Consider the following 26,808-nt stretch of genomic DNA (forward strand, 5'->3'; position numbering starts at 1 on the left):
AAATGCTCAGGGTTTGGCCCCTCAGCCCCTGCTGGTAGAGGCTGTAACTTTACCATCTGGGATCAAATAACATTTTTTCATTGATATCCAAAATCAGCAGTTTTCTAATCTGAACATATTTTTTAAATATTTTATTAATGTTTAAAGGAAGATTTCAAAAGAATTTTTCTGCTTCCAAGGGCTTCTGCTAGCTGAGCCACTGAGATAAATGGGATTTCAGACCACCTGAAGCCACATAGCTCGTATTTTTCAACACCTTAACTCCAACTAAAACTGGAATGTCTTTAGACTGTTTATTCACCAATCAGTTGCTACTGGTTGAAATCAAGTCCTGCCCTACATTTTTTTCTCATCGAATATCCTGTTTAATACGGTACATCACATTACAGAAGTAAAATAGGATATAACTCTAAGATCACCAAGGTCAGTAAACTGTAATATTGTGAAATATAAATTTTTTGTGTGGAAACTTTTTTTTTTTCAGGAGTTTTGATAAGTGGAAATGTCAAAAGTATGTGAAAGTGTGAAAGTCTTTGCTGTCACTTTTGATCAATTCAATACATCTCAATAAAAGTGTAAGATGTCATAAAAGCTTGATTGATCCCCATCTCATTGCATTGCTTGTATATAGATCTCAAACAGTCTGATTTTTACTGATTTCTGTCCCATGCTTTCTGTGTTTCTGAAAGACATCCAAGACTCATTAGCTCATTTGTTCAGATCATCATAATTGGCAAATAGTGTGAGAAGATCAGAGGTCTGGCTGAAATCCACTCGACCCCATGAACATACTGTACACTCAACTCTGCAATCCAGTGTAGGCATGACAGATGAGTGTTCTGCAGTTTTCCTTCTTTCTTTTAGGTCTCTTTCTCCCTCTTTCATCATGTTTTGTCAAGCTGTTCTGCCCACCCAAGTCTCCCCAACCACTGTGTTGACAGATGCCTAGCTGGAACAAGAAACTGGCTTCAAACATCCTAAGAAGTAGGTTAATAATTTACTGCTTATTAGGCATGTGCTGCTTATGTATGAAGCTATTCAATTCTGTGGTATTGTGTTCGAATCATTCAACACACCTAATTAGAAAACTTTTCTGTTTATCAAATGGAAGGAAGAACACGTTTTGGTAAATGGATGTAAATTTTTACATTCACATATATTTTTAAACTCAAGAGTTGTATCAGTTAATGCACTGTAACATGTAACATATGAATAAGCAATGAACAATTTTCTTTTCATTAACTAACATTAACATATGTAAATACTTCAACATATATTGTTCATAGTTAATGTTAACTAATGTTAAGAAATGAGACAATTATATTGTTCATAGTTAATGTTAACTAATGTTAAGAAATGAGACAATTATTATTATAACTCTTATAAGAATCAATTCCCACAGCCTTGGATAACATTCAAATTAAAGCACGTGCATTAACAGAGTGGAAAAAATGTTATGGTTATCTGAGCAGTTCCTGTCAATGTGTTCGCTTCTAACACAGGATATGTTTTTATGTTATTTTTACTCTATCCTCCCTGCTGTTGCAATACATTCAATTGCTTTTGTCAGGATCATGGTTACCTGTCACATTGCTAAGAGAAGCACTCCAAAACACAGTGCTCTATACAGATGGAGGGTGGCGCTGATGAAGATTCCAGAACCTCCTGCTACACCCACTTCCTTTCTCTCTCCCTTTCCCTTTCTCTTTGTGCTTTCTCGTTTTATCCCACAATTTACAAGCCCTTTAACACCACTGCATCACAAAGATAACCCGCTTATAGCTAGGCCACACCAACATGTTCATCACTGCACTGGGTGGTCCCCCTGTATTATGGGACCTTTGGGTGACACCGTGTTTTTCCTGCAGGTTTTCATTGAAGAGATAAAGGGGTCAATAAGAGATCCGATTTTTAAGGGAGGCAACAGAAAACTGAACTTTTATCATAAGTGTACACAATATATCATCTCTGCATTGAGTGCAGGGATCACAAAGAATTCATCAAGGTCACCTTTATACACTTATTGTCTCCCTTATAAAGTGCATATTGCATTTGAATGCAGTGGGGTCTAAAAGTCTACATTAAAAAATCTGTGATTATTACCTAGATATAAAGAGTTTTAAGATTTTTTTAAAGTGTATGCAGCTTAAATACACGCTTTTGATAAAGCAAAAAGGGGACCTTGCAAATACACTCTATAAGTTTATTTCCAGTTTAAGCTTTCTCTCATTGTTATGCTAATAGTATAAATTGCAGTGAAAACAATTGCATTACAGTAGAAAAATGCAAAATAGAAACATTTTTTTTTTAGTCCTCACCTTGCAAATGCTGAGTAATAATGGTTTGAGAACACTGTTTTATTCATTGTCTTCTCTTCCAGAGTTTTATGATCTGTAGAATATTGCATAAGTGAATTAATACAGGCTCAGCAATAGAAGTTTACAGCAGCTCTAATAGCAGTCCCAGATGCTCTCCTCCATGCTGAAAAATCGTCTTTTATGCGCATAATACACATGGGAATGACCCGTCATATTTTGAAAAGTTTGTGGTGCTAAAAGGTATTTAATTTTTTTTTTAATCAACCTAAAAGTCAAGGAGACAGTATGTTTTAGATCTTTTTAGATCTTTTCAAGACCAACTTCTAAAGTGGCATGTTTCTCAGATTTACAGAAGCTCTTTTTTCCAGGGGAGCAAACGTGGTATATATTGTATTTATATAAATCCATTTCAGCCCAGTCATGCTATCACTTCCTCTTGACTTTTTGAATCTGTGTCTGATAAATTTCTTCTAGAGATCAAACAGGGAATCCACAAATCTCACTACCTGTAAGCACGGCTGTCAGAGTAACAGGTCCCACAAACACCTTTTTGATTGTTGCCCAAGTCAGTTCCACCATAACTGTCTCTTCCGGCCTCCTTTTAACCATTTTCTAAACCAATTCTGAGTTCAGTATTATTCGACAACAAAACAAACTTGGTAAATGTCATTGCACTGAATGCCCTGAATTAACTGGCACTGGATGTTGATTACAGCTTTGCATTTCAGCACATTTGTTTCAAGAACTAATCCTGCGTTAATGCGCATTTAACGGTGGACCTTTTTTCGCTCCAGTTGAGCAAATCAAAACAGAGCATCTAAATGCATTTGGAAGTGTGCTAATTTCACTGTCTCATTCGTCTGCTGGAGGAGCGTAGACCTGGAAAGAGAAGTATCAATTACAAGGATCAGAGTAAAAGTCATTTATCTTTACAGCAGACAGCCTGCACTGCTCTCCTAAAACCTGGTCATTAGAGGGGCCTCATTGAAGCTCAGGGTCAGAATCCTGATCAGGTCAGTGCCTGAGCAACATCATTTAGACCCATTCAAAGACAAAAATTCCACCACTGAAATTCCTACCAAGAGACAAATTTATGATACCCTGCATATAATAGACATAGCTGTTTGAGTATAACGTTGAAGGAAATGATTTGCTTGGCTTCGAACAGTGGAAATAATGGTTTAAAAATTTGTTTCCAGAATTCCCACTGTATGTCTTATGTACCCCCCAGCCCCATAAGGCTCAAGTACACCTTCAAACCTGATTTTTTTTTTGTGCAAAACGTAAAACAAATCTTACATAAATTGTATCAACTTATGTAAGAATGGTTTTCGGAACAACGTTCCATGAATAAAACCCATTGGTTTGTTTATTCTTTAAAAAGGAGCTGGGGGGAAAAACACAATATTTATCATGATTAGTTATTTTAATTAATTGATATTTCAAATATTTTATGTTGTAATTTCTGTTTTAGTTTAACCAAAAAATTTAAAATAAAAATAAATGAAGTATATATATAGTTTTTTTTTTTCACATTTAAATCCATAGTGTTGAAATATATGCAGGTAAATATATAAATTTTTTTAAACCAGACTTTCCATATAGAAAAGTAATATTCACTTTGTGTTAAATGAACTGATTGAAATGGTTTCTGGATGTCAGGACATTAAGCTTGTATACAGTTTCCATTATGTCAGATGTATTTACTGTACTGGATTATGTACTGGCCTGTAAACACTTGAGATTGGAAATATGAAGTCATATTTGCTCTATTTGCTTGGAACAGTGTTATCTTCCTGCCTGAATTTCATGGTAAAGCTGAGAATTAAATTTGAATTTTGCTGGATTTCTAAGAGGACTTCGTCAAGACTCTAGAGAAAAACATATTAGATCACAAAGTTCTGAGGAATTTTAAATCAATGTGAATAATTTCAAGTTATTCATTTGATGATGTCATGCAATCAGATTATTTTGGATGGGTCTCATATGAGTACAACACGATAATACTTCTAAAGCCAGCTGAGTGACCTGATAAGGTGACGACTAATGGGAGTATAGACTGTTACAGAATAAATCATTGGAGGTTGACAGGTTTGTGTTGTTGGTTTCTTCTCAACTGTTTCATCTAACTGTATCATGTTCTGAATATCTGTCTTCACTTCCATTGGTTCACATTGCATCACTGCTTATTTGCATCTTCTTGGAAATCCCACTTCTGATTGATAATGAATGACATCAGATTGCTTTGTTGCTGCAAAATGAATGCTCATTAAAAGCTCTGCTGCTCAACACTGATCAAACACACTGCACAGAGAAGTAGGACAGGCATGGTGAGGGAATAATGCATGGCAATGTGTGTTTCAAATGTAAATGAATCAAATTATCAGGTGGAAGACAGACAGACTTGAGTGGTGATATAGGCATAAGGTCTTTGTTTGAACAAGGATGACCCCTCTGCTCCTAAATGTACATGCAAGTTCCATTAAAACGTTAGAAGACAAACCCGTCAAGGTGTCGATTTGGCTTTGAAGTGGAAACCCAGTGTGCAAAAGCAACAATTTAACAAGACAAACAAACCAACTCCTATATGTAGTGAGGAACTCTTCTGAGTTTTTTTTTTTGTGTGTGGTGTAGAGAATTTCACATAAGTGTTTGAGAAACTCAGCTAAGGTTTCCAGACATGCCTGGAGTTGAATGTCTTTTATCTAAGATTAACAAGAGCTACAGCCTGCGTTTACTGTATTAAAGAGTAATGCAAAGGTGGCTGTCCGTACTATTTACTTGGACATACAATAAAGTGAAAGCTTGTAAATAATATTAAAAATAATAAAAGGACACAAGGGTTATATAAATGGATTTATTAAAAATGTAATGAATATATTTGTTTACAACATCATCAGCATGATTGATTGATTGATTGCAGTTTGGGAGTCCATCCAATTTTTTACTATGTATTCACGACTACATCTATTTAATATTTAATTATTTTAATGAAATACTTTAAGCAATGTCTAAATACATGAATATTCTAATGCATTTTCAAGTTTTCAGTTAATATTGTGGTATTTTTATAATGGTCTCGACTGATTAACCGCTGATGGTCTAATGGTTAAGGTTCTTAAGTCAAGGTTGTATGAATGGACTGCTTCAGAAAGTATGTACCTTACGTATGGAGGTCTCCAACTTTGTCCCTCCCCTTTCTTAACGCTCTCTAAGCTGCATTGTGTAGGCTTGAAAAGGCAGGTTAGTTGTCTGCACCTTCTAATCTATGGACGCACGGAAGAACATGACTCCAGCGAGGTAAAACTTGAGTTTTTTAATGCTTTTGATTTTGTAACGTCAGCAAAAGAGCGCTCCTCACGTGTATTATAAGAATCCTATGCTCTGCAAAGCAACCAAAAACAAGTTTAATGTTTCAGTGGCAGATTTATAAAGTAGGACGACCGACAACATTGCACATTGTTTTTAGTATTTATTTATTTATTTTTAGTTTTGCGCAAATCAAAAGTTGATCTGAAACAGAACTGGTGCTGCGTTTGGCACTTGAGCGCGCGCTTGAGGTGTCTTTCATTTCTCTGACAGCGCTTACCAGCAGATGTCCGTTATTTTGTTATTGCTACTACTTTAAAACAGCAACAATTTATTATTTCTCAAATAATTTTAAAAACAGCATGACAGTGTTGGCTCGTTACCACTTTTTTTTTTTTTTACCGGGTTTTGGTGGAAATTTTGGTTACTAAAGTATTTTTTATAGCTGCAAAGTTTGTGAAGCACGTCATCTTCTTTGTAATTTTGATATAGTTTGCTTGATATTTTATGTGCTTAGATAGAGTACATGTATGTGTAATAATTTAATGAAAATTAATAGTTTGGTGTTTGTTTATGTTGTGGACTGTTAAAGGGATAGTCCAAAACATAAAAAAAAAAAAAAAAAAAAAAAAAAAATCATAATTTGCTCACGTTTGTTCCAAACCTGACTGTCTTTCTTATGTAGAACAAAAAAATAATAATAATAAAATAACATAATCATAATTAAGTAATTAAAAATGAAAATTAAATTAAAATTAAAGACTAAAAGATTCACCATAAATATTTAACTAAAGTGTGTAAAATGCCCTATTTTTGAAGTCATTGTGCTTTTGTTAGAAATAGAGCCTAATTTATGTTATCGTTCAATAACCACAACATCGTACCGTCTTAGGTTGAGAACTATATGATTAATGAACAAATCATTCAGACCACTTACTGTAGCTTTATGGTGAATTTGCATCTTTTTAAAAGCTTGAGTCAGTTACCATTCATTAACATTCTTCAAATTTCACTTTTTGTGTCCTTCAGAACAAAGTAAAATAGTAAAACAACCTAAGGTTGAGTAAATAAGGACAGAATACATTTTTTTCAATGAACTCTCCCTTTAACTTGTCATACAGGTTCTAGAATTAGCCAGACCAGTTTTTATAAATCAGTGGTAGACTAGACCTTGCCAATGGCATGTTGGCTTGTAGCAGAGACAAATATTTTGCCCCGACTTTAAGATATTAAGGTTAATGGTGTTTTTTTGGAAACAATTAAAGCAGTTCCTTTCATCTGCCATGAAATTTAAACATTCAGGGCCTCGGGACTCCAATGGTTTTCCAAAGTAAACAGAACGTGTTTCTCAGCTGCTGAATGGAAAGCAATTCAATACAAATGGCTTACAGTGCTGGAAACAAGTCTTGTACTGCTGTAGTCTGCTGCAGTCATCGCTACTACAGAAAAACACAGCTTTGCTGAATTATTTTAAATCCCCTCTATGTTTAACCCACAAAACACCTCATCAACTACAAAAATGGCTTTATGTCTGCACTGAATGCCTCAAACTGAGTCCTTTCAGTTGGCTTTTCTATTTGCAAATGAAAGTTCAGTATGACTTCCTTCATCATAGACCTGCACTTACTGAGGCAAATCACAGTTGTCTCATAAATGTCAAACAAATCAGAAAAAGCAATCAAAAATAATAGCGAAATCGTATGGTGTGGTACAGCTTTTAAGGTCCCATCAAGTAGAATATTACAAATTTAATGCCGCTGAATGCACTGTTCGTGTGGCGGTCACATAATGGTAATGAGCTTGAATGCTTGTGCTTCATGATTAAGGGGAAACTTGCTCATGAGATCAGGCTTGGACTACCCTGTGATTTTAAAATGTGGGATGGTCTTAGAAGGGTGAGCTCAACTGTGAAGCCAGATGTTGGCTTTTACTCACTTACTTTGGGCTGGCTGGAAGAACTCCACAGGAAATTTTCAGAGTGCTCTCTAACTTCCATCTCTCTCTCTTTTTCTTCAAGGTTTCCCTGACTGCTTGCAGTTCACAAGAGGAGAGCAGACTGTTTGGGATCTGGAGAGGTTGGAGTGTACTGGAGATATTTATCGGCTATTGACACACCAGGCACCAAGTCAAAATGCCCCGTGGCCTCTTGAACTTGGTGTTTTTGCTGAGTATAACCGGCTGCCTTTGTCAAAGGGATTGCACTGGTGTAAATTGCCCTGAATTGCATAACTGCATCGAAGAGGTTTTGGACACTGGAGCATGTTGCGCTACCTGCATGCAAACGGGCTGCATGTGCGAGGGTTACCAGTATTACGACTGTGTCAGTGCTGGCTTTAGAACCGGCAAAGTTCCAGAAGGCGAGTCGTACTTTGTGGACTTTGGGAGTACTGAATGCTCCTGCCCACAAGGAGGTGGACGGATCAGCTGCCATTTTATTCCATGCCCTGAGCTTCCAGCCAACTGTATAGAATTGTTGGAACCGTCAGATGGGTGCATTCAGTGCGAGCGAATTGGATGCGTTCACGAGGGGCAGAAGTACGATGCTGGACACTCATTCCAAATTGACCCTTGCCAAGTATGCCACTGCCCAAATGAAGGAGGGAACCTAATGTGCTATCCGATTCCAAACTGTGACCCAAATCGCACGTCAAAACCCATGCTGACCACAACAGCTGAGGACAGCACACCAGAGAGACGCTACCAAGACCCTATGCGGCACATTGTTAACCATCAAGGCTCTAGAGGTCGTTTTAACAAACACTTTCCTTCACACAGCGATAGCAATCTTCCTTTTAAGCTACATATGAGAAACATAGATGAGAAGGAAGAGGATGATGAAGACTATGATTATCCACCCACTGATTCCTTAGCTCCATCTCTGCATGATTTTGCTGCTCCCACGGAGTCATCCATCATCTCTGTATCTCATTCAGATATTTTCACCCCCCGCCAGGGCATGCACAGGGGAGCCAAGCAAGAGCTGAGGGAGATGCTTGGTATTCGTAAGTCCACAACAGACAGGCCGCAGTTTCCTTTCCATAAGGAAAGTACTGACGGGATGATTGTCGGCATTCATAACGACAAAGCAAAAAATGAGCTATTCAGCCCTCTGAAATATGAAACAGATCGGGAACAATTCATCCTTCCTTTGGAAACTACATACAGAGTGGGATTCTCCACACACGACGATACCACAGAGATACAGAACTTTAGTCTTTATAAAGACAACTCCAATCAAGAGGCCCAAACAGATGATGAACAGCTTGAATTTCCTTCAGAAACTACTGATGGGGATACATATACCTCACAGGATGACACCACATACAGCACAATGGTTACTGACTCTCCGATGGCTGTTGAGCAAACTACATCTCCTCTTTGGGAAACCACAACTTCATTGCAGACCACTTGGGACGGTGTATCAGAGAGTCAAATTCATTCACATCACATTCACCCCCACACTGTGGAAACAGATGGCTCCATAGAAAAAGAAACAATCACAAGAGGTTCTAGTAAGGAAAAAGCAGCTGTTTTGAATTCAACTACTAGATTTGATGGTACTCAGTATGAACATATCCTAAGTATTCAAAGTTCATTTAAGCAAAGTGTGACCATCCCTACCGAAACTTTAACAGAACATGGAAAATCAGAGGCAGAACTTGAAGAGGAACACAAAAGACATTCAGTGGACCACAAAGAACCTTCTGTAGACCACGAACAGCATCCTGCTGAACACATAAAACCCCTTGAGCGCCAAAAACCTGGAGCAGAACATGTGCAGACTTTAGGAGAAAACAACACAGAGCTTGAAAGGAAACATCAGTGGCAGTTGTTCTCTCCAGTTAAATTTAGTCCAACCAGCCCACCTTCAAACAAACAGACCCACCGTCTGTTTAACTTCGGAGGGGAGGAGGAAGAGGCAGACAACACCCTCAGAACTCATTCTAGGATGGAGGAGGGTGAGTTAACAAGCAGTTGCTTGTCGTTTATTCAGTGTTTCAAGTGCTGATCTGTTTTACTGCATAATTAATGCTAATGTGATTAATAGTTCAGACATTCATCTGATACCATAAACTTGCCATAGACAATCACAGCTGTGTAAACACGACTGTAATACATTGCTGGGGAATACACCGGGCCTTGCACCCTGCGGTATGACAAAACAAAACAAACAGGCCCCTCTTGAGATGTTTAAGGTGGCTTGTTTTCACAGATCACATGGCAGGTTACCAATTAAAGTATTTCTGGTATCACACAGTGCTTAGGAAAACTGTTTGCCGTCATGTTTAATTTCAACATGTAAATGGTAAAGACTCTTGCTAGTCCCAGGAATTGTGAGCTGGAGCATAAATATTCAACTCAGGGGGGCCGTCTGGATTGTGAAGCCAAACACCGCACCCGCTGGGAACATCCTCCTGGCTCAGTCATCATATTCACTCACACACCACCTAACACCCGTGTGTCGTTTAGCACACTCTAAGCTTCAATTAGCAGAAAACATTGCTAACTATAAACACACCATTGACTGGAAAATGGCTTGTGACTTTGAACCAAAAGGTGTTTATAGGTTTTGTCTGCATAATTCATCTTGACTTGTACTGGAACAGAAATATTTAATTGGGCTTTTGAATGAGGCACCAAGGTAACTCAATACGTTCCCAGTGCCTACTAAATATCACGTGACGAAATCACTGATTTTTTATAAGTTCAGATGGTGAGTCTAGACTATAAAAGTGAACATTTTTGGCTGTTTGGCTGTTAAAATAATAATATATTGTACTATGACAATTAATCCAATACAGTGTATTGGTGAATATGACTAAACCTGTCAAGAACATGCCCAGGTCATATTTCATTGCAAAATTAAAAGGAATAAATTATTTAGCCATTATATTATTAAGTACTGTAACATATATCACAGATGTATTATATAAATTGTAACGCATGTATACATGTTTTATCATAGTGGTATTTCTTTTAATACTTTTAAATGCTGATATTTCTAGCTGCAAGACTATAAAATCACTGTATTATAATGAAGAGAATCACCATTGAACTGTAAAACATCTGGAAGCATTACAGTAATGAGAATTTTGGGGAAAGTATGCTTAATTGTCATGAAAATGATGAATGATGTACCAATGCAAACATTCTTAATAACAGGCTTTATTTTCTTATTTTTTACATTTTTTTTTTTTATTTGATGGATATGTTGGATTGACCTGGAGATGTTTTTACGAGATTCACCCATATAGAGTTTTCAATTTTGCTCCAGTGGTTTTATGAAATGATGAATTGTTCAATGTAAAACTGTTGTTTGCATAACATTGATACAGTAGATGTAACCTTTTGAATAGCACAGAATAACTCAATCCGTTATCATTTCTTATTGTCTAGTTACTGTTTGGCTGCCAAGATCAGACTGTTTTGTCTTGTGTAGCTTTCATTGTTTAGGCAAGGTCACAGCTTGTCTCTCCAAGATTAGTGAAGTGCTATTTTTGTTGTGACCAAGACAAGATGCTCTAAAATAATGCTGTTAATGCTTACCCTCTCAGTCAAGTGGATTCCCTGATAATAGTAAAGAGTTAAATCTTAGACTGGAAGGGTCAGTCCAAATCATTGTGACAAGGCTACTTCAACCAAAAGTCAGCATTGCACAAATAGTTAGATAAGGAGAAGAATTAGTTATCTTGCAGGATGCCAGTTGGCCATTGCTCAAAATAAGCAGCTCTCACCGAATAGAAACACTTGGAGCTCTCAACAGTTTGTCTTTCTGCATTGCATGAGTATGATAATCAGGAAAAGTGGAGGCATACTGTACTGATATTATGTTTGGTAGGAAAGCAGTTTATCGTTTTGCACATACCGGCATGACCAACATGTGCACTGAATTTAAAGTCAGAGATTCAGAGGAAGCAGCCTAGACCGTTTGTGTTGCATGATGCATCTCACCTGCCCAAGATAAGCATTGCCCAATGGGAAACTTTTCAATTGGAACCAAATGTGGATATGTTTTTTATGTGTGTGTTTGTGACAAAAAAAAAAAAAAACGGGAAAAATTTCTTTAGCCACATTAAGCCTCGGCAGAATCCAAAATACGGCTAAATAGGCGTTTTAAAGTTAAAACACTGGACAGGGGAGAGATAAAAATGCATTTCTGAGGGCTTGTCGACTGTCTGCCTTGAAGTTTTATTGTTCAGTTTTTCCTTGAACCAAGGCAGTTATTAAAGCAGAGTATTTGATGTGATTCCAGCTGGAATATGTGAACCATTTTTATTTTGAAAGTCGTAGCATCTGTGTTCTCTTCCTCTAAGATTGAGATCCAATACGAGCATAATATGATAATCACATAAAGGCACTATATTAAACAGACTATTAGCAGTCAGAATCATCGAAAATAAAATTTGTGGAGGAAATGAGGAATATGTGTCAAAATCAAATTACAAGACCAAACAGTGTTCCCTTATTTGCTTGGGATGAAAAGGTGCTAGTGCTAATATGTCTGTATGTGCATGTGGTGTTTTGCTTTAGTGAGAACTTTAGCTCTTTGTTGATATCCTTGTTTTTTTTTTTTTTTTTTTTTTTACATTTGATTGTTTACTGCCAGCAGTAATGCAGTGATTTGTGATCTTGTCTTCTCCTCATTCAAATGCATCTAGGCTCTCTTCACATTTAAGAATTAAGGAGACTCAGAGCCATACAGAGATAATGATAAAGACAGGACTCTGGAGATTTATGTTTTCCCTCAAGGCTGACACTTACTGCAGGAAGTAGAGTCTACATTTAAGTTTGTACTCACATAAGGAAACATCACTTTAGTGGCTTTCATCCTATACCACCAAAACATCATTCTTGTTCTGCATTTAAAAACATCACTATGTTAGGTTATTCAGCTTGTTTAGGAGGAACCCATTACTTTAACCAAAATTTAAATTTGTTTTCAATGAGATTTCAACAAGAATAAACAACAACAACAACAACAACAACATATTTTTATTTCTTAAATTAGTGTTAATGCACATTTATCTGCCATTTACTTTTTTTATAATCCTCTGAGAATGTCACAAGAGCAACATTTAAAGAAATAAGATGTGTTGCTGAGTTCCATTCTAATTTGATCATTTGAAGTATTTAATATAGTCAAGATGGATTTCTTTGCTTAGAGATTTACAAATATAATACACATGCACAAACTACTAAAGTTGTGCAACTAATGCAACTAATCACCACTAATAATGTATTGCTTAATAAAATTCCTGCTATTTCCCTTAACAAATCAGCCATGTTTAAACTAGAAAGATGGATACTTCCTTTTATTAATGTTGGCTGCTTTTTCCAAGAGCTGATGCCAGAAAGATTTTGTGGAGAAACAGAGTATATGTGAGACGTCAGTAGATTTGGTGATTTCTGAGATGAATGGCCACTGTGTTTTAGTCAGAGACAAAAATATATGGAATCTAACAAACAGATTATTGTGGCTAATGTACTGTATGTTTTCTGCATCCTTGAAAATATGAGTTTGTTTGTGCTAAGATAAATGGCAGTGATCCTCATGCATAGTGGATTGTATGGTGTTAAAATGCACATTAATTTGAATATTGAATATTGTCGTATTCTGCCCAATGTAAATTACTGATGATTAGCTCTTACACTCATCCATGAATAAGATATCTGCTGGGTTCTTTCTGTCCATAATACATGCTGATCCAGATTTAGAATATATTATATGTCTTCATATTTTAGAGATTACAGTGATTTTGTGTTTTTGAAAATGAGAAGACAATCACACTAAAATAAGCAGGTTACAGTTTATTATTATTATACTTCCTGCATTTCGTCAATAATATTTTACATCTTTTTGTAACATTTTATTTTTTCCCCTGAAATCTGCCTGTAATGTTAATCAAGGTTTTTTGTGCCAAAGATAGTTGTAGTGCAGCATTTTGGTGTTTTGGTTTCCACACTAATTAGGCAGCAAGAACAAATATCTTGAGTACCAAATCAGCATATTATAATGATTTCTGAAGGATCATGTGACATAAAAGACTGGAGTAATGGCTGCTGAAAATTCAGCTTTGCCATCACAGGAATAAATTACATTTTAAAATATATGGAAATAGAACATAGAAAATAGTGACTCCAAATTAGGTATCAGTCCCCCTACCAGGTTGCTTGAATACTGAGTATGCATTAATATTTAAATTATATGTTGATATGGGTGTGCTCATATGCTAATGTAGTGACATCATCACTGTGACACCTTGTGAATGGTTCATGTTTGCAGCATGGAAAACCCATAGAAATCCATGCTATTATTACGCTTATAGCTCAACGGCTGTTGAGGAATGTAGATAAGTTGAGGTAAACAATGTCTACAGATATGAATGATCAATCATCTGACATCAAAGACACACACAAGGCCGTACACAGGTAGTGTTGTCTGTCCAAAGAACTCTGATGGAGAAGAGCTTGGAGATTAAATGTCCAACAGCATCATCTGTAACATCAGCACAGCCCAAAATCACATACAAGAAATCACTGTGAGAGTCAGTGGATGTCAATCACAGGTTTAGTGCGATCACATTTCTTGTTTGTGATAAATATTACAGGACTGTCAGAGTCTGTTGTGGAGTAGGTTTTTCTCTCCAGTCTTTTTGGTCTGTATATAAAAGATTGAACTGAATGTGAGCTTGCCTCTTGTTTTTTTTTTTTTTTTTTTTTTTTTTTTTTTGGACAGGACTGGGACTAGATTGTCATGCTTGTTTCAGCTGAAAGAGCTGATCAAGTTGATCAAGGGTGTTTCACATCCCCTGACAAAGTCTGTGTTCTTGACAGTGGATCTAGGCCATAAAAAAAAAAAGTTGGATTGGCACATATGAATATAATTTTCACTTCCGATATTGTATGGATCTGTTATGTTACAATGTTTTTTACTAGTCTTTGAGGAGAATATTCTAAGAATATACTATATACTAAAATATCAAAAACAGAAATTTAAAGACATCGTGGCATGCAAACCCTTACCAAAAAGTAGTATACTTCAAGTTTCAAGTTTTAAGTATACTTAAGTAAAGTTCAAGTATATTTTTAAGTATACTTTATGTAACAAGTATACAAATATCAATGTTCTAGTAGTATGCTTGTAAGTGTACTGTTTAAACACGCCTTGGGACTAAATTGGCCCACTTTCTAGTATATAAAAGTATGCTTTTAAGTATAACAGTATAACAGTATACAGTAGCAAACTTTGAGTACACAACTAGTTTACCTCTATGTTTGTAGTTTGTACTGCAATTATACTAAAAGTGAACTTTTACTGCAATTATACTAAAAGTGAATAGGCATACTGACAGTTTACTAATTAAATACTTTGTACACTTTGAAGTATAGTCTCAGTAAATTACTAGTTTAGTAGTTTTATACTGCAAGTATACTCATAAGTTTTTTTTTTTTTTTAAGTGAACTTTACATCATACTTTATGTATACTACCATGTTCCTATTTAGGTTTTAATTTGTATTCAGAATGATAATCAAAACGTAGATGGAGTCGATCAACATCCCAAAGCTTGACTGTAATTATAACCTCTTCATCGGTTGACATTTTATTCCATAACGTTACAGTTTTGATGCTGTTTCATGTCAGATGATCGTGTTACATGTGTTAGTATCTGTTGTTTTTTTTTTTTTTCTTCACTTCTGCTCTAATTCTGTACAGAAGATGTTTACTAGCACCCTCTACCATATAACAATGGAAACACAGATTCTAGGAGCACAAGTATAGCTCAAATATATTTAGACTTTTTGTAAGTATAAGTCAAGTATACTTCAATGTCATTTTAAGTATATTTCTAAGGAGTACATAAAGCCCATTTCTGAGAAGTACATAAAAAGTAAACTAAAAGCATACTTTCCTATTTTATTTTTTTTAGTTTAAAAGAAGTATACTAATAGCACACTTATATAAACACTTAATAAACTTATTTTTCATAAGGGAAGCCTCTGTTTTTTAAAGCCAAATGTTGTAAGTCACAGTCATGAACTATTACTTGTATTGCTAGTCGAGGTCAGGTGCTATGAGTGGGAGTGACATGTAAATATTTTATTTCATACACAACCATTCAGATGTTTGGGGTTGTTAGGATTTTTCTATATTTTTGAAAGAAGTCATTTGTGCTCATCGAGAATGCCTTAACTTGATCAAAAATACAGTAAAACGGTAATACTGTGAAATGATATTACACTTTAAAATAACTTTTCTATTTTAATATATTTTAAAATGTAATGTATTCCTGAAAAGGAAAAGCTGAAATTTCAGCAACCACTAAATAATTCATCATCTACTATCATCCTACAAAAAACACCAAAATACTCATTATATTATCATCAGGAAACATTTCTTATAAAACATAAATTTAAAAACATGTGCTTCTCAGCACAATATTTTTTGTGGAAACTGTTTTTTGTCAGGAGTCTTTGACAAAATGCATCCTTGCTTGGGAAAAATGTATTATATATATAATGTATATTTCTGCTAGAAGTTCATTTTGTCAAGTACACAACTGCATAGCCTCAACAGAAATAAAATAACTAAAAGCCTTAAAACTCCACTTTGAGCCAATGAAAAACTGTCTGGCAAGCAGCAATCAGCCAGTGACATTACAGCATAGAGATTTTATCATACAAGAACATTACAAGCTATATAGTCTTTGTAATTGGCATGGGTTTTCCATATCAGTATGGTATGAAAGGAAGACTTTGGAGTTCAGGGACTTTGGAGTTAGGAGAAATATGAGATGTCCCATTAAACCCTTTCCTTATGCCTAGCATGACAGGATGATTTGAAGTCACTGTGAGAATACATCTTTTCACAGAACGGTTGAAAAGGTCTAGTTATTGCTTCTAGGAGCCAGGCGACTGGATGCTGCTCTCAGCGGAAGTGATTTCTCAAATCCCATGGGCCCACAATGCCTCAGAAAACACTGCAATTACCAAGAATCGTCCATACGTTTTCAACCCGTTCTTTCCTAACTGAAGGTCTCCATCACAGGTTTTCATTTCAAGTGCATGTTTATGCACCAGTATAACAAAATTCACCAATAATGCGCTTCTGCTCATGTAGCCCTTGCTATAGGAAAAATGAGTAGGACTGTGTGTTTGGGTTTTTGCCAATGTGTCTTAATGTTTTACTGTCCTTGAGAAATGGCCCTTTATTCTCTCTGCACCTTTGGTTCTTTTTATTCACCCTGAAATATGTGAGTTGGAGCAGTAATTCTAGAAAAGCTGCCATGACTCCTTCTAAAAGCAAACATTTTCAATACAGCCTCTGAAGCAAGGCATTTAAAATACAAGCCCCATATGAGATTTTTTTGCGGGGAAGTGAATAATACCATTTTTTTATGCCAATTTCACACACATTCACACCAAAGTTTGACTTGTTGGTCAGTGCCGTCTTCGCTTTATTTAAGTTTTTTAGCTTATCTGGAATTGCAGTTGGACAACCAGGCATGCTTGGGGCTTTCCTCCTTTTGTTTAGTTTCTTTGTTCTGCATTATGTTTTCAATTTCACCTTATTTTTTTCTGTTCTGCATATTGTCTATAAAAAGCAGGCCATCATGGGTAGCCATTTGCAATTATTTTGAGTTTGACGTAAGTGAAACGTCTGTTTTGCAAATCACTCATCAGCTGCTTTATATGCCTTAAGAAATCAGCATAGGGAGTTGATTGTATTTTGAATAGCAATTAAGATAGGGATCTCGATTTGGAACAATGGTGCTCTTAGCAAGCATTTATCTTCCACAATCAATAACCTAACAAAGTTTATTTTTATTTTTATTATTATATAAGAGTTTAGACAAAAGTGGCTGACATTCTAGTCTCAACATCTCAAGATAATAATGCAGAATAATTGTGTTAGCTCATAAAAGGCTCTCAATAAAAAGAACTAAGGGCCTGGCTGACCCTGGTCTATAGATCTCCTCTTACTCAGCTAGAAGTGCAGAAGTGCAGGGGAATAAATAATGACAGAATTTTTATTTTTTGGTTGAACTATCCCTTTTATTTTGACAGAAGTTATGGACACATTGCTATGTCTTTGCAAAAATGTGTCCAAACTAGTAACATTTATTTGTTATTTTATTATGACAAGTTATACAATAATTATAATATTTTAAATTATACATATATAAGATTTTTGAGTGAAGGGTTAAACATTATATTTTAAATAACATTTATTATATAATACTTAATTTAAATATTATAATATACTTTTTTCATTGGACGATAAAATAGGTAAAAAAGTTATTATTTTAAATATGTATTAAATAATATTTATTTATATAATATTATTATATAAGTAAGACTTTGACCGCCTACAATAGCAAAAATCACATACAACACTAGCAGTTCTGTTTAAGGGTTTTATATATAAAATTTAGTTAATTCTTTGAACAATTCAGTTTAGTACTGCGCAGTGTGAAGAAACCATTTGTGTGATGTTACAATGATATCGGTTAGCAGAATAGGAAATTACTTGACCTGGAATGCAAGTGCTGGAATGCAGGACTCCAGACTAATTACTTTTTGTGCTCCTTCATATTAGCAGAAATGCACAATTCTCTGACACCTGCCAGCAATGCCTCAGCCTCTTTCCTGGATGTTCCTTTGTATGCAAAAGCATGTTGACATGTTCCTGAGAGTGATAGATTACCAGACAAGAACAACTCGATGGAGTGCGGAGAACCGGATGGAGATGCAGGTCACTGCAAGAGATTAGACTCGTTAAACAAAGAGACTTTATATAGTGTTTTACCAACAAAGCCCAGAAGTTCATTATTCCAGGAAATGCATTATGCATCTAAAGGCTTTTAGTGCAGTTATCAAAGGATGACTTTGAGTATTGTCCCATTTACAGAAGAATGATGCTGAATTTAATAAAGCTGATTGCTGTTATATACATGAGTTTACACATATTATTTACACGTACTGTAAGAGTTAACATGAACAAAGAGCTCTCTAATGATTCAAATAACAATAATAAAGAATTAAATTACAACTTAAAATAATAAAAAAAATATTTACCACTTAGAGGTATAAGATAAAGTATGAAGGCTAGTGTGAAATAATAAAGAATTTATTTACCACTTAGAGGTATAAGATAAAGTATGAAGCATCATTTGCCATTATGAGAGTGCCAATTATTATAATGATGGAATAGAAAGGGACGTCCAGAAGATATCTTGCTATTGGTTTTGCGTTATGTCCATGTCTTATTTCCATGGCAAGCCATTCTCTTTTTTTTCTCAAACCTATTTTTGCAGTGCGTTTCCATTAGTTGATTTAGAAAAACAAAAAATGGAGACCACTCAACAGGGGTAATGTGAGAATAAGTCTACTAATTTAGGAGAAATCAATTTTCAGTCATGAGCGGAGAGCAGCTCGGCATGCTCGCTTAAAATTGAAAAGCTTCAGGCACTTGTTCAAAACTCTGAGTTCATAGATATTGTTTATTAAAAAACGGAGTATGCTGCACATTTAGAAGTACATGGGAAAATGTACATTTGGGGCCCTGTGTTGAAATGCAGCCAGAAATCAAACCAATGTTTAACGCCCCTTTATGCACTTTTGAAGTTAGTGGCCCTGTGTCAGTGTTTGGAAGTGTATTTGACACTATTGAAACTGTCTGAGATGTCGCAACAAAGCGGAGTGCTCGGATTTTAAATTGTGTCCCCTGTGAAGTGACAATTGTGTCATTAGTCCCAGTGTATGCAGTGATGGTTTTAATCATTTTGGATAGCCATCATTTTAATTTTAGGAAGTCTTGGAGATTTCATATGTATCTCCAATACCCTGTTGGTTTGCTTTTTAAGTATATTGGCAAATATATGTATGCAACTAATTTGACCCTATATAAAAAAAAATCATTTCACAGACCTCCACTGATTTTTCCCTCAAAACCAATGCAGAAAAGTGTCTGCAGATTGTGTCTGGGTCTAGTTAGAAGTGTTCAGTTCCTCAGTATCGTGTTTAAAGTCCAAACAATAGGAGAAATGTCAATTTTCTCAAAACACTGGCTTGCTGATGATGAACAGTCTTTGTTTGTATATGGTTGATGTTTCTTCGTATTTTGTCTTTTCTGACTAACATAGACATTCACTTTGAACTTCCGGATTAAAACAGGGAAGGAAAGATTTGATTTGTGACATTTGATAAAACATTTTAAAACAAAACAGAATAAATATTTTGGTTGTTTAACATCTGTTTTTTTTTCTGTGGGAATGAACAATGGATCTCTTATTATCTGCTTTGGGAGTAAATAACCAAAGATCTCTTCAACGTGGTTGCCAAGACAATTGTTACTTTGAGGTCAAAATGTAATTCTCTGACTAGTTAAAGGGGCATATGGTTAACTTATGACCTCAAGTTTGTCATCACAGATATGTCATTGAATGCCAGTGAGCCATGAACTCTTTTGAGAAGATTAAAAGTGAGATAATTAGGGTGACTGAATCTGCAATTTTTGGCTAATTATGGCAACTGTGAAAACCAAAAGAGCTGTTCAGCCTTGACGTTAATTTGTAGGTCGACCTAAGCTAATTTTTTATGAGTTCCTTTGGGAACTGTAAATGGATTTTTTTTAGAATGGTGGTTTTGAATGGTTGACATTTCTTGAAGCACCGCTGTTCAACAAATGTGAACAAAACTTTAAAATCAAAAAAAAACAAATTTAAATACATAAATTATATTAATGCATATTTTTATTTCTGAATTATATTCCTGAAAAAAAAAAATTTTCCAAAAAAGGTAATATTGATGTTTTCCAAAAAAGGTAATTTGTTCTAAAAATGTCAAAAATTTTATTTTTCTTCTGGATTTACGAACTGAACTGCTGTATTTCAAAAATGTTGATTGATCAATGACTTTTTAAGGAAAATACTGAAGTGATGAAAGTCAAAATTGTTCAAAGGCATTCACAAATCTCCCTTGTTTTGATCCTGCAGATGTTTTGTGATCGTTTGTGAAAGAAAAGACGAAATCTGTCGAGTTCAGAGAGGATCTGTTTTGAAGAGCGCTTTGTATTGTTACCATCTGCTTTACAGATGACCTAATGATGATCTAATGATGAGCAATGGCAACAGCTCTCGTTTTAGCACCCACCCCTTCATGTGGACCTTTATCACTATGTGTTATCCGTGGGATGTTACAGATAAACTTCATGAACAACTTGATCAATACTGAGAATCAGAAGCCTCTTAGTATACAGTCTTTTAGTAACATATTTGAAGAAATCCTCCAGAAGGATGTTTTAATTAAAGTCAAAGTCTAAACATTAACTTTGTTTAACTTACTGCAAAAAGCCTTCATTCAAAATAAGTCTGGGATTAATGAGAGACACGTGTTACATTTTCTGAGACCTTTTTTTTTGTTGAAAAGTGCATTTACAGATTTCACCATTCATTTTGGGCTACACATTTGACTGTTATGAATCACCAATTAAAGGGATAGTCAGTCCATAAATGAAAAGTCTGCCATCATTTACTCACCCTCATGTTATTTCAAACCAAGCGATTTCCTTCTTCTGAGCACAAAAGAAGATATTTTGAAGAATGTTGGTAAATAAATAGTTTCAGTTCTCATTGGCTTCCATTGTATACACAAAGTACAATGGATGTCAATAGGAGCCGAAACTGTATAGCATGTGGGTGAGTAAATGATGGTTGAGTTTTTATTTTTGGGTGGACTATCCCTTTAAGCCCTCCTGCTTTTATGGTGTCATGGCATCCATTGCAAAAAGAGGAACACAATAAGTATGCCTTTGTACAAATAAACAAACCCCAATGCTATTCAAGGCTCAAAAAAGAGCATCACTCATGTTTTATGGCTGTGAAAGTTAATCAGGAAAGCAGAGAAGTTTTTTGTTTTAGCTGATTGCTGTAAGACTTGAGTTTGTTTTGTCTTGAGGTCAGTTTTTACTTTCTGTAATGCTCTGTGGGCTTATTTCACATCACTCTTCATCTCTGGAGACTCTTTGTTAAAGAGTGTTACCTCTGCTGTATTTAGAGGAATTTAAAGACAAACATGAAACACTTTTTAAGCATTACACAATGTCCTAATAAATGTTGTAGTATATAAACCAGGTATGACTAGATTCCAGTGCACACAATTTTTTTTTTTTTTTTTTTTCACATTGAAAGTGAAAATGCCACAAGACTTACTGCACTGGCAACTCAAAGAAAACTAGGAACACATGGCGCTTCTCCATCCTTTTTATAGTTTTGCTTGTGGAACATGAGGGATTTGTCATAGTATCTAATATTTCTCAACTTTCACAATAAATCTCTTGCTAATCCTGTTTTGATGCCGAATTTTGGTCCGATGCATTTTCTTTGCATTTGGGGGGATATCTGGCACAATGCAGCAACAGGAAAGAGATGCATTTTTTCTGCTTGCAATTTTATCTTCTTGGATTTTTGGAAATAGTTAGGTTTTATATAGTGACCTTTTATGTTGATGATTAGTTGTCTGACTTTTTCTGTAAATGGCAAAGCAGAGTTGAGAGTATTTTGCAGACAAGACAAGGTATGTGAAGAAATGTAAATGACTAGTGCAACATTTCTTCAATCCTTATTTCCTCAGTTACAAATTTACAAATTGACCAAATAAACATAATAAGTATTTTTTAGTTGTTGCATGAAAGCCAATCAGACCTTCCACTCTGTTTACTTTTATGTCGGTCCACTGACTAGCTATAAATAGCTTAGGGGCTCTATTGTTTCTGAGATTTTTAGTACATATTATAATTAATCACAAAGTTCAAAAAGTCAACTGGAACAGCAGCTAGTGACCCTTGTGAAGCATTCCAGGAATCCCAGAGCGCTCTGGGCCTCATGTCACTGTTCAAGTGATTTTACAATCAGATCTTCTTCATGTAAATTCAAAGATTATGAATGTGTCTGGTTTTAGGGGAGATTTGGGCTAGTTGTCACAATTTCACCTTCAGTGAATATTTTTCAGGATGTATTTATTTAAATGAAAAGTTAGTTAAAAGTCAGTTTCTATGTAAACACATAAATTAAAGCAGGAGGATCGAGGCCCCAAAATGGGGCTCATGTCTGTTTTAAGAGAAGGGAAAAATTTAAATAATATATAATAAAATGATTTAAAACAAGATTTTATTGCTATGATTTTTATAATAAAAACCCTAATCATTATATATATAGATATATTATTTTATATTTTAAATATAATATATATAGCATGTATATATATATATATTCTTGATGATAATGATGATATTATTATTGATATTATTTTATAATAATTTAAAATATATAATAATGTGGACATGGACAATGGGACCAAAAATATACACTGTACATATTTTAATGTTATTAATTTAATTAAAAATAGTTTTTTTTTTTTTCTATTTAAATATACTACATATTTGGATCATTGTTTGGGTCCTGAAGCAGAACAATTTGAGAGCCTTTTTTGGATTTTCAAGATATTCAACATTTTCACAGTTTTGCCCAGGAAAAAAACAAAACAATTTATTTAAATATACTACATATTTTACTGAACACAACATGCCTCGCTTATATGCATTGCAATTAATTATATAATTATGACATACAAAGCAATTCATAAAATAGCAAAAATAATTGTTTCTATTTCAAGTATTATTCGCTCAGATCGTTTGCACTGAATATTAGTGTTTGGTATGAAAGGGCTTTAAGACTCACACCTAAGCAGGCATTTTTTTATTACCCACTTACGATCTGATAGGAAGTAACCCTTGACTTGTACTTCAAGGTTTTCAAGTCCCCTCTACATTTCCATACTCTCTGCACTGGTAGAAGTAATGGGATTTAATCATATAAAATTAATTTAGCTGATTCACAGCATGTTAAAAAAAGTATTTTTTGGCTATATTTATATGGTTTTCATCCATCACTCTAGCAAGCTGATTTTGTACAAGTAATTTAATTCAGACCTTCCTTCACACTGAGGGATGAATAATTCAAAATGTCAAATGTTGAAATGAGTCATTATTAAATTCTTGTTTCTGTAACACAATTTATTGAAAAGATCAGGCGGATGTGCTCCTCAACTCACTTTCAATAGCTGGCTTATCAAAATCGGTGCTTTTTAAACTCAAATATTTGAAGGCTGATTAGTTTGTGCTGATGATGCCTATGATGATGCACATACCATGACTGTGTCCCATCAACTCTTTGAGTCAGTCTCTCTGTTTCCCTCTATACAAAGGCTGCAGATTACATCTTTTATGCAGCTTCTATGGATCCGAGTTGTGCTTCATGTCTGGCTCGCCTCTGGGGCTCTATCATTGCTGAGTTTCTTGTCTGCCTGTCTGCCCTTTTCTTGTCAGAAAAGCGTTGACTGTAAACTCTCTATATTCTTTTGGCTGGTTTATGTAAGATAAAACCTTGGTGTCCTCTTGGTGATTTTAACTCCAGGGTTGGTGGAGATACAGGGCTGTTGTGTGGCTGGGCAGAAATGGGCAGAGGAGAACCGGCACTGCAACCGTATGCCTGTCAAATCAGAAGACCTCAACTCTGTATGTGGGTAAGTTGGCTGACTATTTCACTGCCTTGGTAATGCTCCTCAATACACCACAGAATCCTTTTTATTAGCAGTTATATGTCCTCTGACCAGCAAAGTATATGTTGGTGACCCAAAAACCACCAGCCACAAAAATTAAAGGTGAGGTTCACCCAAAAATGCAAATTCTGTCATCATTTACTGCAACCCACCTCTTGCTCCAAAACTGTATGAGGTTACTTCCCCTGTTGAGCACAAAAGAAGATATACTGAAGAATGATGTTCCAAACACTTGACGGTAGCCACTCACTTCCATAGTGCAAATCAATGCCTACCGTCAACTGTTTGGTTACCAACATTCATCAAAAAAAATCTTCTTTTGTGCTCAACAGAAGAAAGAAACCCATATGGTTTTGGAACAACTTGAAGGTCAGTAAATGATGACAGAATTTGTATTTTTGGGTGAAATATACCTTTAATAATGTTACAAGCTACAGGACCAGTTGTGGCTCGTGAGCTTCTTTATAGTACATTTACAACCAATTGTTCATTTGCAACCATTAAACCATGTGTTCTCAAAAAACCAGGGGTTTTCAAAGGTTTCAGTGACATGGACCCCTAAGTATGAGCCTAAACCAGGGGTTTTCAAAGGTTTCAGTGACATGGACCCCTAAGTATGAGCCAACCCCTTCTTAAAACAGCTATGTATTTTCTTGTATAAAAACACATTTTTTATTATAAAAACAAAGTTATATTATCTCTTAGTAGAATAAAAATTTATTAGTTTTGAATATATAATATAATATAGTATAATATAATATAATATATACAGTACTCTTTAAAATTTTGGGGTTGGTAAGATTTAATTTTTTTTAAAGAATTGCTCACCAAGGCAGAAAATACAGTAATATCAACAATACAGTAAAAACAAGAATACTGTGAAATAATATTACAATTTATAGTAACTTTTCTGTTCAGTCATTACTCCAGCCTTCAGTGCCACATGATCCTTCAGAAATCATATTATGATGATTTGGTGGACAAGAATTAACATAGTAAATAACAATATATACATGGGAAAGGTGTTGACAGCCTTGGTTTTAGAATCAGGTATTAAATCATGTTGAAACTTTTTTCCTGCTTTGTTCAAGTGGTCCAGAAGCAGTGCTGTTCAGGTGCTCTAAGAGAGAGCAGGTGTCAGGCTGGCATAAATGCAGCAAGGGCCGGACGTGCCTGTGAGGAAAACAGCCCACTCTGTGGAGAAGATTCCCAAACGGTAAGATCTTAAATGGTGGCAACAAACAGACTACAAAATAATAACTGTTTTTAAAGTCCAAAAAGACCACAAAATAATGACAGAAAAATACTAATGATGTATAATCTCTGTGAGAGTCATTATTTTGGCAATTCAAAATTATTTACTGAATACTATCTGGTCATGTGAATGGCTGAATATTACATGTCCAGGCCAAAAATGAAACATTTTTGTCTTAACAAGTTGTGAACACAACAAGCAGCATGACATTTCGTCTTTATATTTCTATTTTACCACCTACAGTGAAATTCCATTAGTCCTCATAACTACACTACCACTATTAAAGTTTGGGGACAGTATGATTTTTTTACTGATATTTTTACTGTTTTAAAAGAATTATCTTATGCTCACCAAGGCAGCATTTTTATTTTTATTTTTTATAAAAAATAAAGACAGAAATATTGTGGAAAATGATTCCAATTAAAATGATCTGTTTATAGTTTGTTGTTTTCTATTTTAATAAATTTTTTATATAATATGTAAAATGTAATTTATTCCTGCGAAGGCATAGCTGAATATTCATCAATCAATACTCCAGTCTGAAGTGTCGCATCATCCTTCAGAAATCATTCTAATATGCTGATTTGGTGCTCAAGAAACATTTCTTAGTATCAATGTTGATAACAGTTGTTCTGCTTAATATTTCTGTGGAAACTGTGATTAATTTTTTCAGGATTCTTTGATTATTAAAAATTGTCTTTGTTCAAATGAACAGCATTAATTTAAAATAGATGTTTCACTATAGCAGAACTGCCAACCTGTACGCATTTTGACCTCAAAGTATGCTGGTACGATTTTCACTCTAAACTACACAAAAATCATGACACCTCTGTCCACACGCAGTATTCAAAACAAGCTACAGAAAAAGATGAAGAGTTTAACCAATCAGAGCGTTTTTTTTTTGTTTTGCATTTAAATAATTTCTGCGTTTTATTTCTTTCCTAGTAGCCTATAGTTTATAGTTTCAGTTCAAAGCGGCTCGCGTTCGACCCTTTAGATGCTCTGACAAAATGGCTGTGTGTGAGGCCGACAGCTGTTTAATGTGTTTGAGATATGCTGTTTTCTTTAATGCATAACTTGCATTTCACAGGTATATTCTCCATCTGCAAATGTTAAAAAAGCCATGGAAAATTTCCATTTTTCTGTCAGAAGTGCATGAGCTTTTGCTTTGCGATTCTCCGCTAAACTCCACAGACTTAATTTAGAATTAGCACCACTGTGCGCATGCGCGCCAAACAGACTGAGTTCAATGAAATAGGTGCGCAATAACTCTGACTAAAATATACATTTTGCTGAAATATTTGTAG

General features: G+C 35.1%; 1 protein-coding gene across 1 annotated transcript in view; it reads left to right on the plus strand.

The window, feature by feature from the left end:
* The first annotated feature begins 5,346 nt into the window (after positions 1–5,346).
* Positions 5,347–26,808, plus strand: part of LOC109049262 (fibulin-2-like) — a 50,990-nt gene continuing 29,528 nt past the window's right edge. Inside the window, exons 1-4 of the mRNA XM_042766478.1 lie at positions 5,347–5,618; positions 7,645–9,586; positions 24,102–24,211; positions 25,337–25,462. Coding sequence (XP_042622412.1) covers positions 7,759–9,586; positions 24,102–24,211; positions 25,337–25,462 — 2,064 coding nt within the window. The 5' untranslated portion in view covers positions 5,347–5,618; positions 7,645–7,758. The remainder of the gene's footprint in view (positions 5,619–7,644; positions 9,587–24,101; positions 24,212–25,336; positions 25,463–26,808) is intronic.

The sequence above is a fragment of the Cyprinus carpio genome, chromosome A11, assembly GCF_018340385.1.
Source record: "Cyprinus carpio isolate SPL01 chromosome A11, ASM1834038v1, whole genome shotgun sequence".
NCBI lineage: Eukaryota > Metazoa > Chordata > Actinopteri > Cypriniformes > Cyprinidae > Cyprinus > Cyprinus carpio.